General features: G+C 43.7%; 1 protein-coding gene across 2 annotated transcripts in view; it reads left to right on the forward strand.

Annotated features, from left to right (window-relative positions):
• Positions 1 to 20,462, forward strand: part of RAB6A (RAB6A, member RAS oncogene family) — a 60,763-nt gene that overhangs the window by 23,029 nt on the left and 17,272 nt on the right. Inside the window, exons 2-4 of one of the 2 annotated variants that reach the window (XM_077451216.1) lie at positions 8,155 to 8,214; positions 12,385 to 12,438; positions 18,561 to 18,666. In XM_077451216.1, coding sequence (XP_077307342.1) covers positions 8,155 to 8,214; positions 12,385 to 12,438; positions 18,561 to 18,666 — 220 coding nt within the window. Of the gene's footprint in view, positions 1 to 8,154; positions 8,215 to 12,384; positions 12,439 to 18,353; positions 18,460 to 18,560; positions 18,667 to 20,462 lie in introns of both variants that reach the window. The other variant, XM_077451215.1, reaches the window with a different exon arrangement.

Below are 20,462 nucleotides of genomic sequence, written 5' to 3' on the forward strand. Positions count from 1 at the left end.
CATTTTAAATGTTGGATTGTGGTATACTTGCCGTATAAGATGACCCCCTTCCGACCAGTCTGTCAGCCTGCTGGATGTGCGGTAATGCTGTATGTTCAGTAGCGCTTTGTGTAACAGTTAACACTGTCTCACGGTATACCGCGCTAAGCCAATCACAGTATTCTATTAATGAATACAAAGCCTGCTCGGATTGGCAGGGGCTGTAACATCATCAGCCCGCGCCTCTGACTCTCAAAGCCAATCAGAGCAGGCTACCGTATGTAGTCTGCTCGGATTGGCAGAGGTGGTTACTCCAATCCGAGCAGGCTTTGTATTCTCTAATGGAATACATCGCTTGCCAGGATTGGCTCAGCGGTGTATACAGTATTGCCGCACATTCAGTAAGCATCCAGAGGGATGCTATGCAGCGGGCGGCTTGCATACAAGACGGCTTTGCTTTATACCCGGCGTATAAGACGACCCCCACTTTTTGGCTGTTTGCTTTTAGTGTAAAAAGTCGTCTTATACGCCGGAAAATACGGTATATATATTTATTATGAGATGTAGCACCCTCAACCTTTTTTGGTAGGTGCTTGGTGGCGTTTTTGATCATGTAGGGTGTAGACAGGAAAATTTGGCCTGAGCCACGTCGTGTGTTTGTTTTTATTTTTTCTGGGCCTGGTTGTGGATTTAGGGTTGGGAGTGTCAGAGTAGAAGGGGATGTGGTCGCCTATACTTGGGCTCAGGGATATCTCCTCTGCTTGACAGTGGACTCTGCTGACACGAGGGGATGGGCTGAGACCTGAGTGCCAGGAAACCCCATGTTAGAGAATTGACCAATGGTTAATTTTGTGGTCGCAGAAGGAGATCTCTCATAAAAGGGGGGGGTCACATGTCCTGGGGGGGTTCAAGCAAGAGTTTGAGGTTCGGGACCGGAGGCCCGGGAGTTCCGAGATCCCAGAGGTCGGGTCCCCTGGAGCAGGAGTCCTCATGTAACGTTGGAGGAATACTGTGACGTCCCGGATGGGGATGTACTGGTTTGCGCAGGAGGAGGAAGTAGGAACTAAGATGAGGAAGAATACTGGAAAACAAAGTTCTGTGAGTAGAACAAGGACTGTTGGGAGGGTGCAAACCCAGTGGAGCTATTCAGATATGCTATGAATCCAAGGACCACAGTATCGAGCACTTCTCGGGGGTCAGTGAAGGAGGTCGGACACTGCAAGTCACGGAAATAGGTGGTGAGGCCTAAGGCCGCGTACACACGGGCGGACTGTATGGCCAACTTAGTCCGTCAGACAATCCGACAGACAGTCCGTCCTACTTTCGAATGAACGGACTTGACCACACACGATGAACAAACAGTCCGTTGAAAGCTTGCGCGATGACGTGTACAGCACGTACGACGGGACTAGAAATCGGAAGTCCAATACACTGCAATGCAACCTTTCGCCGTGTAAATCCTTTCTGAGCATGCGCCATTCTTAGTCCGTCCAACTAGCCTACTCACGAGCGGACTGTCCGCTGAAACCAAAGTTGGACGGACAATATTACGGAAATTCCGAAAGACTTAGTCCGCCAGACTGCACGCTGAAAAAGTCCGCTGAAGCCCACACACGAGCGGACTGTCCGCTGAAATGTGTTTCGGCGGACTAAGTTGGACGGACGCGGCTTTAGACTTTGAGTTTCAACATCCACAGCATTATACCGAGTGATGATCAGCTGCCCATAGCGAGAGTGTGCTAAAGAAATCTGAGAAGAATCGCTGACAGGGAAATCTAATCCACAAAGCCACGGCTATGATTTAATATTCCCTTTCATTCCAAATTTGGGAGTTAAAAGGGTGTCTCATATGCTTCATTATACTGCCCTATGAATGGATTCCCAAATAAAGCAATTTGAAATGTTCAGAGTGTGAAGTGCTACTTGTATGGAATCTCATGGGTGGATCGGGATCGGAGCAGGCTGACAGAAGGTAAATGAGCAAAAATAAGCAGCCCCCAAGGCAATATATTTAATATCAAAATATAACACACACACACACACACACACACACACACACACACACACACACACACACACACACACACACACACACACACACACACACACACACACACACACACACACACACACACTTTCTCTCCAACTTAGACTATTGTGTTCTGATCAATCACACATATAATTCAGATAAAAAAAAAAAAAACATTGAACTAAAGGCTGTAATGTAACAAAATAGGTGAAAAAAGCCAAGGGAGGTGGAGGGGGTGAATACTTTTGTATCAGTGCAGCTTCATCAGTGCCAATCAGCGAGAAGAGGAGAAAAAATACTTTTCATTTTTTTCTAAAAAAAAAAAAAAAATCTCCAGTGGTGATTAACCACTTCCCACCCGGCCAATGCATATATACGGCCGGGTGGGAGCCGTCTACTCCTGATAGGACGTTCAGGAACGTCCTTCAGGAGTAGCGGGATCGCGCGCCCGCGCAGCGGCGCGATCCCGATGTGCTCGTGTCACCCGGACACGGCACATCTCAGATCGGCAGGAGGGCTCTGTGATTGGCCCTCCTGATCACATGACGGCCGTGTCCAATCACCAGTCATGTGATGTAAACAAACAGCCGGTTGCTAGGCAATCGGCTCTCCTCTCCTCACACGGAAGTCACCGCTGAGGAGAGGAGAGCAGAACGCTGCAGCCGGCTGATGATCAGTGAGTATGGGCTGCTTTTTACAGCTTTTTACTCACTGATCATCACACAACACACCACACAGTACAAACACAGTCCCCACATATGTCCCCAAAACACACATGTCCCCAAAACATACATGTCCCCAAATAATAAAAACACATGTCCCTAATAATAAAAACATGTCCCCCACATATATCCCACTAAAATCACATGTCCCAATGATTATCTGCACACATATGTACGTGATCACCTGCACACATATGTACATGATCATTTACGTACATATGTCCGTGATCACACAAACCAATTATTATACACTTAACGGAATTTTTTTTACCAAAAACATGTAGCAGAATACATTTTGGCTTAAATTTATGACAAAATTAGATTTTATTGGATTTCTTTTCAAATAGAAAAAAGAAAATATTGTTTTTTTTCCAAATTTCCGCTATTTTTGCGCTTATATCGCAAAAAAAAAAAAACGGAGTCGTGAATAAATAACACCAAAATAAAGCTCTATTTGTGCGAACAAAATGATAACAATTTCATTTGGGTACAGTGTAGCATGACCGCGCAATTGTCACTGAAAGCGCTAGAGCGCTGAAAGCTGAAAATTGGGCTGGGAAGGAAGGGGGTGAAAGTGCCCGATATTGTAGTGGTTAAATACCACCAAACGTTTGGGTACAGCATTGCATGACCGTGCAATTGTCATTCAAAGTGCGGCAGTGCTGAAAGCTCAAAATTTGGCCTGGGTAGTGTGTGTGTGTGTGGGGGGGGGTTTGTCAGTAAAGTCACTCCCTGGTGGGGCGCGGATAGTGATTGTGGTCTCTGTACGCACCTGCTGTGAGATGATCTGTCATTGATCTGGGAGTTGAGAAGTAGATCAGCTTCGTCCTGTATTGATCTGTCCACTTCCTGCCGTGTTCTCTATGCACTCTGTCTTCCTTTAATGGACAGGGAATGTAGCAGACCGAGCTATCGGAGGCTGTTAGTTGTTGGTAACGAGCACAAAATGCCGGCGCTCTCCATGTTCCATGATGTCCAGATTTATTTCATCATAGGGAGTACAGGATAAAAACCTGACACTGATGTATTTCCTCCCTATCTTTCCCTTTTTAAAGTGGTTGTAAACCCTTACAAACCACTTTGAACCTACAGGTAAGCCTAGATTAAGGCTTACCTGTAGGTCCAAGAAATATCTCCTAAACCTATATGGTTTAGGAGATATTTGCCCGAAAACTGGCACCGCTGTCTACGGCGCAGGCTCACTGAGCGCCGCATTCTCAACGACAGAGCTGCTGCGCGCGTCGGCCCCCGTGCGCATGCGCGGGAGTGACGTCATTGCGGCTTCGCCGTTTACAGCGGCGGAGCTGCGAGACCCCACTAAGAAGATGGATGCGGCGGACTACAGGGGACAGCGGCGACTTCGCTGGCTCCTCTCAGGTAAGTGACCACATAGTGAACTACTATGCGATGCATAGTAGTCCATTATGCTTTACCTTTGCAGGGAATGAAAGAGGAAGTAAACTCCATCAGGGTTTACTTCCTCTTTAATCGTAGCCAAGTATGGATGAGTCTCCCTATCTTTGTGTACCAACCAAGGTGGACAGCAGTGTTCATTTTTACTTTAAAGGGAAAGTAAACTCTCCCACTCTGATGCTTCTTTTCATTTAGTCCATTATAATAAGTCATTATCAGACTATAGCCACTGTAATCCAGCCCAAATCACATATTCCTTACTGTTTAAAGAAACTTTAAAAAAACCTGTTTCCAGGGGTTAGGCAGCGCCATCTTAAAGCGGGATTCCACCCTAAAGTGGAACCTCCGCTGATCGGATCCCTCCCCCCCTCCGGTGTCACAATTGACACCTTTCAGGGGGGAGGGGGGTGGAGATACCTGTCAAAGACAGGTATTTACACCCACTTCCAGGCATAGACTCCCGTGGGAGTCTACGCCATTTCCTGCCCTGCCGTGCTGTCTGCTGGGACACACACGGGTCCCAGTGACAGCGCGGAGATTTCCTATTGTGCGACTCGCGCATGCGCAGTAGGGAACCGGGAAGTGAAGCTGATTCGCTTCACTTCCTGATTCCCTCACCTAGAATGGTGGCGACAGCAGCCGAGAGCCGAGCGATCGTTCGGCCTCGGCTGCCGGCATCGCTGGAACCCGGGACAGGTGAGTGTCCATTTATTAAAAATCAGCAGCTGTAGTATTTATAGCTGCTGGCTTTAAATATTTTTTTTTTTTTAGTGGAATCCCTCTTTAAGTATTGTTTTCTGAGTCCACAGTGGAGTGTATTTCCACCCTTACATTGAGCACTTCCTGTATTGTTAACCAAGCCTCCTTCTCAGTCCAACGCTTCCCTGTTCATAGCTTACTTGTTTATTTCATAGTATTTACTTGTGCTGATATCTAATGTTTGCCTTTGTCAGACTTATCATCTTCAGCTGATAAGACTGCAGTAATGGCCAAGTTTAGACTGTATGTGAGGTCACATGGTGTGTAGGAGGAAGCTCTGAGTGATTTAGCAGAGTTCAGTGTTGTGCAGTGGGAAGTCCTGATAACAGATAGATAAGACATAGAGAGTGTACCGTAAATCAGGGGAGATCTGGGCATGCTCAGTGACTTCATTCTACAGAACAACAAGGATTACAGCAATACTAAGCAAGTAAGGAGATATCTACAAGCAGTGTTCATTCAGGTTTTTTGTGCTGATTTACATGGGGCAAAGTTGTGGGGGAGGGCTTACAACCACTTGAAATTTTGGTTTTGTCAGTCTTTTTTGACTAAAATGCCATTTTTAGTTTTGGTCATTATTTAGTCGACTACAATAGTCTTAATTTTGACTGCGACAATATTATCGTCAACTATATTAACACTGGTGGGCAAAGCAAGGAAGATGTTGACAGAGTAACTGGATTACCACCGGGAACCAAAACACATTATTAAAACTGCTACCGGGCACAATAGAAGATGGACCTTTCATTCATCCACCCGTCCTCCATTCATAGAACGCTTTTTATCGCTAGAAACCATAGTACAGCTTCTATGAATGGAGAAGAGGAGCAGAAAGGATGGCCATATTCAGCATTCTTGACGAGTACCTGTGACAGGTCCAGTATCTGTATGAGCCTCCAAAACACCAGAAGAACATGGCAGCAGGGATATTTGGGAGACAGGGGGATGAAGATATCAACCAACACAGCAGCCTCCAACGCAAGGGGCTCTTCTCATCCAATGTCAGTTCTGTCCCTTGTGCTGTGCCTGGCTGAGCTGGGCTAGAGGGTCCTGCTCCAGCTCTGAGGCCGGGATCCTCAATGCTTTCCGCTGACAGTCACTCTGCACTTCAGTAGGACAGACACGTGGCTGAGCAAATATACTTTCCTCACTGCGGTCACATCCACACTGCGTACCTTTCTGCAGCTCTCGCCAGGGCCTACGCTGTCCGACCGCCTTCTGTTTACTCACAAGCTTTGTGTTCTTCATACTAAATTACAAGATTACTACAACACTCTGCAGTCTTCGTTTATATTCAAAACACATGTATTTTGAATCATCTTGAAGATAAAAGTAGAACTTGTTTTTGGCTATAATGTTTTGAATGTGAGCAACTTGATGTAAATAATCCTATCCGTATAGGCTTAGATGTATCTTCAACTATATTTATACTAGAGCTGCACGATTAATCGTCAAGAATCGTTTTCGAGATCTTGACTAAAGTGTTTCACAATTCTTTCTATGCAAAGAATTCTCTCTGCTCTTCTGAAGCCACAGCTGTCAAAAGGAAAGGAAGAGAAAAACTGGACAGTCTACCAAGAATCAAAACATTCTTTATCAGTTGAACTTAAGTGTAAACATTGTAACAATTTGTCAATGGAATAGACTTTGTGTGTAAGTGAAAAAAGTTTAACCACTTCCCACCCAGCCAATGCACATATACGGCCGGGTGGGAGCCGTCTACTTCTGATAGGACGTTCAGGAACGTCCTTCAGAAGGAGCGGGAACGCGCGTGCCCGCACAGAGGCGCGATCCCGATGTGCTTGTGTCACCCGGACACGGCGCATCTCAGATCGGCAGGAGGGCTCTGTGATTGGCCCTCCTGATCACATGACGGCCGTACCCAATCACGGCCGTCATGTGATGTAAACAAACAGCCGGTTGCTAGGCAATCGGCTCTTCCTCTCCTCACACAGAAGTCATCGCTGAGGAGAGGAGAGCAGATCGCTGCAGCCGGATGATGATCAGTGAGTATGGGCTGCTTTTTTACTCGCTGATCATCAGTCTAGTGTAAACACACAACACACCACACAGCATAAACACAGTCCCCACACATGTCCCCAAAACACATGTCCCTAATAATAAAAATATGTCCCACTAAAATCACATGTCCCAATGATTATCTGCACACATATGTACATGATCATTTGCGTACATATGTCCGTGATCACACAAATCAATTATACACTTAACGGAATTATTTTTTACCAAAAACATGTAGCAGAATACATTTTGGCTTAAATTTATGACAAGATTTGATTTTATTGTATTTATTTTAAAATAGAAAAAGGAAAATTATTGTTTTTTTCCAAATTTCCGCTTTTTTTGCGCTTATATCGCAAAAAATAAAAAGTCGTGAATAAATACCACCAAAATAAAGCTCTATTTGTGCGAACAAAATTATAAAAATTTCATTTGGGTACAGTGTAGCATGACCGCGCAATTGTCACTGAAAGCGCTAGAGCGATGAAAGCTGAAAATTGGGCTAGGAAGGAAGGGGGTGAAAGTGCCCGATATTGTAGTGGTTAAACACTAAACCTTTTTCTGACATTTGTTGGTTTCAAGTTAAAATCCTTGTTTTTAATATATAATAATAATTATATATATATATATATATATATATATATATATATATATATATATATATATATATATATATATATATATATATATATATATATATATATATATATATATATATATATATATATATATATATATATATACACATACATACATACATACATACATATACATACATATACATACATATACATACATATACATACATATACATACATACATACATACATACATACATACATACATACATATATATAATATAATAATGGTTTTGGTCTGGTATGGATGGGGATATCTCATGGATCCCTGCCACCTTTTCCATTTTTGTTCCCTGGCACTCCTTGTTAGTATTCCCATCCCTACCAACCTCCTTTAGAACTTCTTGTTGGCGTCCCCATCTTCTCCCTCCTCTCCCAGAGCTCTTTGTTAGCTGAACTGTTTTTTTTCTTTTCCCCTCCTGGAACTACTTTTTTATTTTTATTTTATTATTATTATTATTATTATTTTTTATTTGATCTGTCTCTCCTTTCCCATTCTTTTTGTCGGCATTAATTTTCTTCCAGACTGACATATAAAATAATGGGCAATCTTTTTATGAATTTTTTTGTTTTGTTTTTCTTGTTTCTTCTAGTTGGAAAAACATCTTTAATCACGAGGTTCATGTATGACAGCTTCGACAACACCTACCAGGTAATCCCACCAGTTTAATGCATAGCCATCTGTCAATTGTGCTCTCGCTTCTAAGTTGTCTTAATTTTGAGGGTATACCAACCTAGCATCTCCCCACTTTGTTGGAGATGCAGCCTATCACAAGGATCCCTACTGCATATTTGGTGGGAATGCCCACTTGGACAACCTTTCTTGAAGGAGGTACACCCATCACCCAAGTCACAAAGTTCACCCCCGCTCAATTTCTGCTTCGCCATACATCACTACCCTACTCGGCTACAAAAAGTCTCTCGCCCTCCACCTCACTAAAACAAAGCATACCAGCATTTTGGAGACTGACCAACCCCCCACCTATTTCCTATTGGTTTCAACGTATTGAAAAAATGGCAGAAATGGAAGCCTTCATACACCAATCTAAAGAAAAAACAACATTTCTGAACATCTGGGCTTGCTGGTTGCATTTTAAAGAAACGAACGACTACCGCAACCTCATACACTGAAACACTGCCGCCACTTCAAAGGTATCCGGCAACACTTCATAACTCAACACTTACATAAATTCAACAAATGCAAAACACAGGACACGTTTGGCCCATTTCAACTTCTCCAACACAGCCGTTAACAAATATCGTATCGGACCATTCGAATAATAGCTAATCTATATCAGGTCCTACATCCTATATTAAATTCCTTCCCGGCCCCATAAGGCCTCCCTACCCCTACCCACGCTAGAGCTGTCCCTCTATTTACTCAGTCCCATAGTCAAGGCACTGGGTAACTCACCAGACAGGTGAATTACCCCTACGATATGAGTGCAACTCCCCCATCCAAACACAGTCTGAGCCCGATAGGGGTTCTTGGCTACTAGGGGAGCATGCACGAGTTCACCTACCTTTCATCCTTCATATATAAACATTTCAGATCCCATTCCCCATTTCATTTGCTAACAGTGAATAATTTCAGCTTGGATGTCTTATGTTCCATGCATTTTGCTATCATGTTAGCTCTTTAGAGTGGAAAAAATAAGCTAGAAAATAATATTTTTTTAATTCATGCAATAATAAAGTGCACAAAATTTGTATAAACAATTACAGATACTATAAACAAAGTGCTCAAAAAATGTGTATAAACAGTTCCTCATAAAGATGTAATCATGAGCATAACAGTCCAATAAAAGGAAATGTTTCTTCCAAAGAAATCCTGTGCAGGTGTAATAAAAAAGATTCCAGACAAGGGTTTACTACACCTGTAAGATTGTACTGTTTCAAAACTGTCAATATCCATACTGAGCTGTACATGAGTTGTTACAATGCTTGCTTGTTATTGGAATCTTACACTGAAATTTTCATTAAAAATGTTTGAAAGGAAAAAAATAATTGATAGTAGCTACAGGCAAGAACTAAGTTGGCACATTTGGCTGGTTTCATCTTGTTGGGCAATGACCCTTTACTGTGTGGGTTGCTCATAGGAAGTGCTATGGCATCACTTAGTTTGTGAACTGTAGTCCTTCCATCCTTTTCTTCCATTATAATCACATTATGGGTTTCTGATGTTTCCATTTATAGCTATCGATTTTATTCTTATTAGGTTTAGGAAAGGGGCACAACTTTTTTTTTATTTATTTTTTTAGCTGTAACCAGATTTCATAAATACTTCAGTTATAAGTGAAATCTGGTGTGCAAAGTCATCTTCTGTGCATTAAAATTCTTGATGCCTCCAAGGGGTGAGCTCGTTGCCACAGTTCCTGGCTTTGCTCTGTTTTGTTGCATTCTTTATAACCTAAACATTTTAGGGATGGTGGGAACCCCTCATAATGGGCACAGCAGGCGTAAAGACCCGGGAACTTGTCCAGCGATGGTGGGAATCTTTCACGTTGGGCACATCATGTGTACAGTCCCAAAAACTTGGCACCGGGATGGTGGGGACCCCTCATAATAAGCACCTAAGGTGTACAAACCCAAAAACCTCAGCAGGGGAAAGGCGAAAAACCCTTTATAATGGGTTCAGTAGGTGTGCCGACCATGAATGGTTGGAAGCCTTCACATTGGGTACAGCAGATGTTCAGACTCAGAAACTTGGCACAGAGATGGTGTGAACCCCTCATATTGGGTACCGCAGGTGTTCAGACCCAGGAACTCAACAAAGGGGTGGTGGGAACTCCACTTATTGGGCACAATGTGAACTTGGCACAGGGATGGTGGGAAGCCCACTCGTAAGAAGGACCAGCAAGTGTACACACCCAGGAAATTGGTGAAAGGTTGGTGGGAACCCCTGATAATAAACACAAAAGGTGTGAGAGCCAGAGAATTCCGTGCAGGGAAAGTAGGGACTCCTAAAAACGGGCACAGCAAGTGTGTAAGCCTGAAAACTTAGCATAAAGCTGGTGTGAGTCCCTTATAATGGGCACAGCAAGTGTGCCGACTGGGAGGGGTCTCACCAATTGAGTTTGTGAAAGATGGAAGAGAAACCATTAGGTTAGGGCTGGGCAAACCTTAATCAACAAGGTGGGTGGGAAAGTCCCTTGGTGTTACCAGTATCTTCTGTTTCTCAGCTCCCCCATTCAATAAATTCTGCCTACTGCTATACATTCAGCAGGGAGCTTTCCATGAGATATGTGAGGAACCCACTGAGGGGATGCCGCTTGTCTCATGACCTGGTAGATTACGCTATCACTGTAGTAGCACTGACCTACTACAGTGATCAGTCTCTCAGGTATTGGATATGCCAAGCTGGAGCAATGTAACTATCCAATACAGATCATACATGGAGTTCAGATTTTTAAAAAAAGAAGGCAGGCTGCCAAGTTTTTTTTATTTCCCATAGAAAGTAAAAGATCGGGAAAAAAGTTGTGATTTCTTTGCCTCTGTTGTGAAATTTTAAAGATGAATTTCTCCACAATGTCTATATCGAGGTGAATGAGGGCTTGTTCTAAAGTGTTTTTACTACTTTAGCATGCATAGATTGGATGCAGGTTCACTTTAACATCCTCAAACAGGATCTGTGGGTTGCTTTTAAATGCTTCTCCAAAAGCCGCTCGGAAGCTGTACGCTCTGCTTAAATACACACTGTAGCCCCATGTGTACAAGGACTACGTTAGAAGCTTTGATCTGCACACTTGTTTCAGGTCAGTGAATCGATGGAGTCCTAGACCCATCTTATTTCTGAACGGTTACGGTCATTGTAGAAATATTGTGAGCAGCATTGAAGAAAAAAAAAAGACTTATTCACATGGGCGATCAGGGGGTGGTAAAAGCAGGTGGTTAAAGCGGAATTCCAGTCTGTAAAAAAATAAAATAAACTTCTGCAGCTACAAATACTGTAGCTGCTGATTTTTAATATAAGGACGTTTATCTGTCCAGGGATCCTGTGATGTCGGCACCCCTAGCCAATTCGTCAACCGGCATCTGTATTAAGGGAAACTAGATGTGTAGCCTTGTGGCTTCACATCCTGTTTCCAACTGCGCATGCGCAAGTCACGCTGCGCTTTGTGAATTGTCCCGCTTTCTTCTGGGAACTCTGTGAGTCTCCCAGAAGGCAGTAGGGGAAAGAGGTGCCAGAAGATCGCCATGCTGCGATCTTTACCAGGAAGTGGGGAGCGCATACCTGTACGTGGAAAACCTTTTGGGTGGAGCTCCGCTTTTAAGCCTCAATTTTACCAACCACACACCTGAAGGATATGCAGCCACCTAGGGCAGTGATGGTGAACCTTGGCACTCCAGGTGTTTTGGGACTACATTTCCTATGATGCTCATGCACTCTGCAGTGTAGGTGAGCATCATGGGAAATGTATTTGCAAAACATCTGGGGTGCCAAGGTTCCCCATCACTGACCTAGGGCCATTTGCTTGCCGCAGCAAAAACAAAACCTTGTGTCCTGTTTGTCACAGTACTGCTGCTTATGTGACCCGTTAAAGAGTATGGGGCTATGCCACATATTGCGGTGCTGTGGTTCAGCCTTTTCATTGTTTAAATAGGCAGTGAGGAGGCAATGTCAATCGCTCCCTCTAAAAAGTGATCCACCACAAATCGCTTTTTCAGAGGGGAAGCACATCTGAATGAAGCCAGAGTTTGTCTTTTTTTTTTTTTCTTTTCTTTTGTTGGATCTTGGCCCAGAAAATATAATATAGGGAATGAAATTATCCTTCTGTTTAAAATCTTTTAACCTTCTTTTGTTTTGTTTTGGTTTTTTTAGGCAACAATTGGTATTGACTTCTTATCAAAAACAATGTACCTAGAAGATCGAACAGTGAGTATTTGACCAGCAAATCTCTTTAGTCCGGTACACACTATAGGATTTTTCCGTTCAACCCCCATGGGTTGTGCAAAAAAAAAAACAAAAAAAACCTGTTGGCTCTGCTCTGAGCCGCTGTACTAACTATGCAAAGTAAGTACAGCGATATCCTCCGCTGAGCTGTTGTGTTTTTACAGTACAGCGATACATTAAGTACAACATTTTATTATTTTTTTTATTTCCCCTGCCATTTGCTGAGAGCGCTGATCGGGAGTTGCTTGGCTGGTTTGCAAGCGTGCTCGTCTGACAGAAGCTGGCCAAGCGCCCACCTGCTGTCGGACAGACCGACATATACACGGGCCGAATGTCTGTGTATTTATTTATTTTTTTCTTTTCTTTCTTTCTTGAACCCAGCTTTAGACTGCTGCTGCTTCAGGTTCCCAGATGTTCGTGGCAGAACAAATGATCTATGATATCGCTGTATGAAATTTGCAGTATGGTCTGTACAGAGTGGCCCTGATGCATCAAGCTGCAGTGGCATTTCAATCCAACACCCCCCCCTAACCCCCCCCCCCCCCCGCCCTCTATTTATTGAATGACTTAACTTCTGTGCATTTACACTGCCAACTGCAGGCTCTGAATTTTATATTTTCATGAGGCCAGAGTTCTTTAAACCCTGGCCACATGAAAAAATGTCCTCCTAATTTTTTTCAGTGTTCTGTCCTTCAGGGGACAAAGTACATCTCTAGTAGTTTGTTCCATGTTCCTACATACAGTGCCTTGCGAAAGTATTCAGCCCCCTTGAACTTTTCAACCTTTTGCCACATTTCAGGCTTCAAACATAAAGATATAAAATTTTTTATTTTTTGTGAAGAATCACCAACAAGTGGGACACAATTGTGAAGTGGAACGAAATCTATTGGATTTTTGAAACTTTTTTAACTAATAAAAAAATGAAAAGTGGGGCGTGCAAAATGATTCAGCCCCCTTGCGTTAATACTTTGTAGAGCCACCTTTTGCTGCGATTACAGCTGCAAGTCTCTTGGGGTGTCTCTATCAGTTTTGCACATCGAGAGACTGAAATTCTTGCCCATTCTTCCTTGCAAAACAGCTCGAGCTCAGTGAGGTTGGATGGAGAGCGTTTGTGAACAGCAGTTTTCAGCTCTTTCCACAGATTCTCGATTGGATTCAGGTCTGGACTTTGACTTGGCCATTCTAACACCTGGATACGTTTATTTGTGAACCATTCCTTTGTAGATTTTGCTGTATGTTTGGGATCATTGTCTTGTTGGAAGATAAATCTCCGTCCCAGTTTCAGGTCTTTTGCAGACTCCAACAGGTTTTCATCCAGAATGGTCCTGTATTTGGCTGCATCCATCTTCCCCTCAATTTTAACCATCTTCCCTGTCTCTGCTGAAGAAAAGCAGGCCCAAACCATGATGCTGCCACCACCATGTTTGACAGTGGGGATGGTGTGTTGAGGGTGATGAGCTGTGTTGCTTTTACGCCAAACATATCGTTTTGCATTGTGGGAAAAAAGTTCGATTTTGGTTTCATCTGACCAGAGCACCTTCTTCCACATGTTTGGTGTGTCTCCCAGGAGGCTTGTGGCAAACTTTAGACGAGACTTTTTATGGATATCTTTGAGAAATGGCTTTCTTCTTGCCACTCTTCCATAAAGGCCAGATTTGTGCAGTGTATGACTGATTTTTGTCCTATGGACAGACTCTCCCACCTCAGCTGTAGTTCTCTGCAGTTCATCCAGAGTGATCATGGGCCTCTTGGCTGCATCTCTGATCAGTCTTCTCCTTGTCTGAGCTGAAAGTTTAGAGGGACGGCCAGGTCTTGGTAGATTTGCAGTGGTCTGATACTCCTTCCATTTCAAAATGATCGCTTGCACAGTGCTCCTTGGGATGTTTAAAGCTTGGGAAATCTTTTTGTATCCAAATCCGGCTTTAAACTTCTCCACAACAGTATTACGGACCTGCCTGGTGTGTCCCTTGGTCTTCATGATGCTCTCTGCGCTTTCAACAGAACCCTGAGACTATCACAGAGCAGGTGTATTTATACAGAGACTTGATTACACACAGGTGGATTCTATTTATTACCATCAGTCATTTAGGACAACATTGGATCATTCAGAGATCCTCGCTGAACTTCTGGAGTGAGTTTGCTGCACTGAAAGTAAAGGGGCCAAATAATTTTGCACGCACCACTTTTCAGTTTTTTTATTTGCTAAAAAAGTTTAAAATATCCAATAGATCTCTTTCTACTTCACAATTGTGTCCCACTTGTTGGTGATTCTTCACAAAAAATTAAAATTTTATATCTTTGTTTGAAGCCTGAAATGTGGCAAAAGGTTGAAAAGTTCAACGGGGCCGAATACTTTCGCAAGGCACTGTACTTTGTAGGCCTAGCTACGAGGCCCTCGAGCAGCCGTCTCTTTGCTAGATACTTTGTCAGACCACCCTCCTCTCCTCACAGTTATCCAACAGTGTAGCTGGCAAAGAGATGGCTGCATCATAACCGACACTTGTCTCCCCTTCAAGCGCTTGCCTGAGACAAGCAGCCACTAGAGGAATGCAAAGGAAAACGGGGTGCGTTGGCCACCCATCCTTCATTCCTCTTGTCTTGGGCATGTCTTTGGAGGCAAGGCAAGTTCCAGTTGTCAAACGGCCATTGCTATCCACATGTGGGACGGCCGTAGGGAAAGTTAAATCTGACACAGCAAATGTCAATCATAATTACGACGCCATTTTATTGTGGTCGTCAGTTTGCATGGTGTAGGACTTTATTTATTCGTTGGTTGCGCAGATATCCCTGGACTGCTTAAATTCAGTCAGGTATTCCTTTAAAGCGGAGCTCCATCTAAAAGGGGGAGCTCCAATTGTCTGCATTCTCTTCTGGAGCCACATTTGACATCTTGTGGGTGGAGTAGGTACCTGGTTTTGACAGGTACCCGCCTCCACTTCCTGTTGAGTTCGCAGTGGTGAACTCACCCGGAAGGTTGGCCGCAGCCGGCCCACTGAGAGGCTTCAATGCCGGTTTCCCGTACCCAAGATGGTGGCACCAGCACCCGAGAGCCGGTTTCAAGAATCTGCTCGGGTGAGGACACCATGGCATCCCTGGACAGGTCGGTGCCCAAATAGTAAGTCACCAGCTACAGTATTTGTAGCTGATGGCTTTACATTTTTTGGTGGAGGCACTGGAGCTCCGCTTTAAAATAAAGGGACCATAGGCTTGATTTTTTTTTATATATAATATATTTATTATATTTTGAAATGTTTCTAAAGCCTTAAAGCCCATCTCCAGGCAAAAAAAGTCTTCCCATGCAGTGGGGCTGTGCCCGTACTCGACGGGTTTACTCCTTTTTTATTTTTTTTAATTTTTTGCCATGGGGTAAGGAGAAAGGAGATCTACATACTTAATCCTCGCAGCACAAGACTGCTCCAACACCCCCGCGCTCCAGAGGTCTTGACTTGTGGACTGTTCCTGATGTCGTCAAACCTAGAGCAGGCTCAATAGACCAGGAACAGTCCACCGCTGGACCGTGGGGAGCGCTGTTTTCCGTTGGAACAAAGGATGAATATAAGCTTTCTCCTCACCCGCAGAAAAATGGAGCAGTGCGGTGCAGCCGACAGCATAGGAAACTGCTTTCTCCTCCTCCTCCTCCCTCCTCCCTCCTCCCTCCTCCAAGGTTTTTTACATTCTGTGCATTAAGGTATAAAACCTTCTGTGTCCAGCACCTGAGCACAATCTCGATCCAGCTCTGTGCATGAGAGCAGTGGCTCTCTCCCTCCTCACAAGTCAGATTGATGGCAGCGGAAGCCAATTAATGTAATCCTATGATGAAGGGGTGGGGCAAAACCTAGATGTCTGGGTCTATGGATGTAGGCAGCAGAGCCTGCAAGTTGCTTTCTATGGGGGTACTTCTAAGACAGGAGGAGCTAGGAGTGACAGCGGGGGACCCCAAAAGAAGAGGATTAGGGCTGCTTTGTGCAAAACCATTGCACGGAGCAGGTAAGTATAGTTTTTTTTTTTTTTTGTTTTGTTTTTTTCCGTTTTTAAATATCAAATCACATTAGAAGCCTTTTCACGTGATTGGGTATTCAAAGTCAACAGGAGTTTACGTTTCAGATGATTGAATGATTGAAAAAAAAATATTGATATATGCAGGGCATTCACAGTGAAGATTAAAGATGGGTTAATCGGACATACCTAAAATATCGGTCCTGGGTATATGGAAGCCTCCTTTTTGAAAGTGCACTTTTAACATATCAAGCAAATTTGCATATATAACTATTCATTTTTTTCCCTTGCTCCTGCTGCCCACTGTGAGGTATGTTGAAATCTGCAAGTTTATAATTTTGCAGATTGCCTGTGTGATGCAAAAAAAAACTTGTGCATACGTTTTCTGTTTTATAATAAAAGAGAACATTTTATCTGCATCCTCATCCTTGTATCTCCTAATCATTTATACAGAAAAGCAGTGGTGATTAGAACACCCAAAGGGCTTTTTTCTATACATATCCTCCCTTAAGGTTTTCTATGCCACTGGCTGTATCGTTGTGACCAAGTACTGGTTAGTTTTGTACAAATGATGATCATTTCAGGAGTGCAAGATGCTGACAATGGTTCAGCCAGGTATTGGGGACATATTAAAGCGGAACTAAACCTTCCTATCCTTTTCAGCCATGGAAGCTGCCATCTTGGCCTCTATCTGATCTGCAGTTTCCATAAAGCTGCAAATGTGATCAGTTTTGACTCCAACTATTTGGTTGAGAGCACAAGCAAATGTGACAGTTGTCATGCTGGGAATATAACCGGCTAAAGAAAACTGTCAAATCAATGGGGTTAGTTCCACTTTAAAGCAGGACTAAACCCAACGATTTAAGGGCTAGTTTACGCTTGCTTCAAAACAAGGCTTTGGACAGGCTTTGTTAAAGCTCTCTGGACGTCAGTCAAATCTCCTGTCAGTAAATAAAATGGTTAGCTTGCAATCCTGTTTACACTTTCTTTTGCTTGGAGATTTGATGAGACTTCAGTGATACTTTGGTGGGGTCCTCAAGCAAGAAGATGCTTTTGAAGCACTACTAAAGCTACATGGCGTATAATTTTTGAAGCCAAGCCAAAGAAAGGTGTAAACGGGACTTTAAGCCAACCATTTTATTTAGTGACAGAAGCTTTGACTAGTGTTCAGAGAGCTTTAACAAAGCCTATCTAAAGCCTTGTTTGAACTCGAAGCAAGTGTAAATGAGCCCTTTATAAAATGCTTCGCTTACAGTCCTGTTTATATCTTGTTTTTGCTTGATGTTTTGATGGGGCTTCGGCGGGGCTTTGATGGGGCTTCGGCGGGGCTTTGATGGGGCTTCGGCGGGGCTTTGATGGGGCTTCGGCGGGGCTTTGACGGGGCTTCGATGCACCACTAAAGCTACATGGGGTATAATTTTTGAAGCAAAGCCAAAGAAAAGCAAGGTGCAAGCAAGACTGTAAGCGAACCATTTTATTTAGTGACAGGAGCTTTGACTGGTATTTAGAGAACTTTAACAAAGGGTGTCCGAAGTGTAAACTAGCCATTAATGTGTTCTGAAGCCGATGCAAGTATAAACGAGCCCTAACAGTTTTCCCATACTATTTAATTCAAGGCATGCTAACGTTTGCTTGTGCCTGAACTGAACTGTCAAACCATCAAATAGTTGGAGTCATCACTGATCACATGTGCAGCTCCATGGTAACCGCAGATCAGACAGAGGCCAAGATGGCGGCTTCCTTGGCTCTAAAGAATAGGAAGGCTTAGTTCCAACCCTAATATTTTCAGAAAACCTTCACTTTTACAGTTGCAGCATCTGGGGATTTGCTGATACTGTAGCTGAAGCCTTTTTTTTATTATTTTTTATTTTTTCCGTGTTTGATTGTCTTCCATCTCGCAGATCAGATTGCAACTCTGGGACACGGCGGGGCAGGAACGATTCCGCAGCCTCATCCCCAGTTACATCCGTGACTCTGCAGCTGCCGTAGTAGTTTACGATATCACAAGTAGGTATCTAATCTTGACAGCCTGTTGACGGTGTTTTGTTTTTTATTTCCTCTTCCCTCCCCCCCTTCTGCTGCACCGGCCGCTCACACTCCCATGTTAGGTGCGGCTGCAGCTGTGGGACACGGCAGGTCAGGAGCGGTTCAGGAGTTTGATCCCTAGCTACATTCGCGACTCCACTGTGGCAGTTGTTGTTTATGATATTACAAGTGAGTGTGGACGCCGCATCTTCGCATCTTCCTGTGCCGTCATCTGCTCACCGTCACCGCAGCGCGCTCCCGTTTATAACGGACAGTCCTACCCGACAACCTGTTACTACAATTAGGTCGCCTTTAAAAAAAAAAAAAAAAAAAAAAACTTCTATTTTTAAGGGCCAGTATTTGAACCAGTATTGTCTAATAACTATATTTTTATAATCGGGTTTCTCATTTTATGATTTGCTGTGCTGTGTTTTCTGGGGCCATACTTTATAATGAGCATTTGTAGGTGCGCCCTCTAGTGGGAGTCTGTGTCAGCCCAATTCAATCAATCATCTTGGCATAAGGAGTAAACCTCCTGGAGAATATTAGTCATTGAAAGCCTATTAACAGAGTTCCGACTTGCATTATGGGTTGGGGTTTTTTTGTTGTGTGTGTTTTTTTTTTTTTTTTTTGCAGAATCATACCTACCCCCCCCCCCCCACTGGCTCTAACGCTGAGAACCGAGCGATCAAACCCCACGATCACTCGGCTCTCAGGGCTCCCTGAGCAGAGAACTGGTGACTTGTTGGTCTCTGCTCTTCTCCTCCCTTCTTCCCTCGCTCACTGGAGCGCTGGGCTGGGGAGGGGGCGGAAGCGGCCAGCCCAGTTGTCGGTCCAGGCATGTGGGTGGACCCCGACTTCATTGTCGCAGTCTTGCCCGAGCTTGGACCGGCTGTGTGACGTCAGCGGGCTGGTCGCAGTAGTACAAAATGAACTGCACTTTTGTGATCCATAGAAGTAAAGCCGAACAAGCTTTGGGGCTGTACTTCTCCTTTAAGAGGGGGGGGGGGGGGAGTCCTTAAAGCCATTATATGCCAGCCATTTAGACATTCAGCATGGTTTGAATCTATTTGACCAATGTTGAAATTTTCAGTGCAGAAATTGGCGGGGGGTTGCCTGTCATTTGACCTCAAGCTCTGTGCACCTTCTGTAGTGCGTTAATAAAGAAGGGGGATAAAAGCTTTTAGCAGTCCAGTGTAAACAACATCCTTGGATCCCAAGCCCCGACTCTACACGGGACCTTGATTAATCTTGGTATTGAGGTAGAATTTTAGAGGGTGGGGCTTATTACTTGGAGGGGGTGAGTCTTTAATATGACTCTAGAAATAAGGTGAGGCTCCAGGCACAGAGGGTGGAGCTTAGTACTTGGAGGGGGTGGGGCTTAATTTGACCTTGGAGATAAGGCGAGGCTCCAGGCATGGAGGGTGAGGATTAGTATTTGGAGGGGTGGGGCTTAATTTGACCTTGGAGATAAAGTGAGGTTCCAGGAAGAAGCTCCAGGCACGGAGGGTGGGGCTTAATTTGACCTTAGCGATAAGGTGGCGCTCCAGGCACGGAGGTTGGGGCTTAGTGCTTGGAGGGGGTGGGGCTTAATTTGACTTTAGAGATAAGGCGAGGCTCCAGGCACGGCCTAGAATCCACAAAAGCTTCATAGGGACATGGATCAGTTTGAAAGACTGGCATAGGTAGAGGGAAGGTATTGCCCCCTAAGCACTTTATGAATCAGGTCAAGTTTATTGTAACATGCACTTTCTTTATAAAGTAGGTATTTAGTTTCTATACATATTTAAAGAGTAGATGAAAAATAAATAAAAAATTAAAAAAATTGACCATTAAATATTATGGTTTAATTTGACCTAAAATTAATCTAGTTTTCCTTCTGTACAATATGCACACTCAGGAGATATGGGACAGTTTTGGAAATTCAGATTGATGATTGGATATTTAAAAAAAATAAAATAAAAAAACAATTTAAAAACGCTTAA

The sequence above is a fragment of the Lithobates pipiens genome, unplaced genomic scaffold (assembly GCF_037356315.1).
Source record: "Lithobates pipiens isolate NorthernLeopardFrog02 unplaced genomic scaffold, aLitPip1_a1.2 Scaffold_23, whole genome shotgun sequence".
Classification (NCBI taxonomy): Eukaryota; Metazoa; Chordata; class Amphibia; order Anura; family Ranidae; genus Lithobates; species Lithobates pipiens.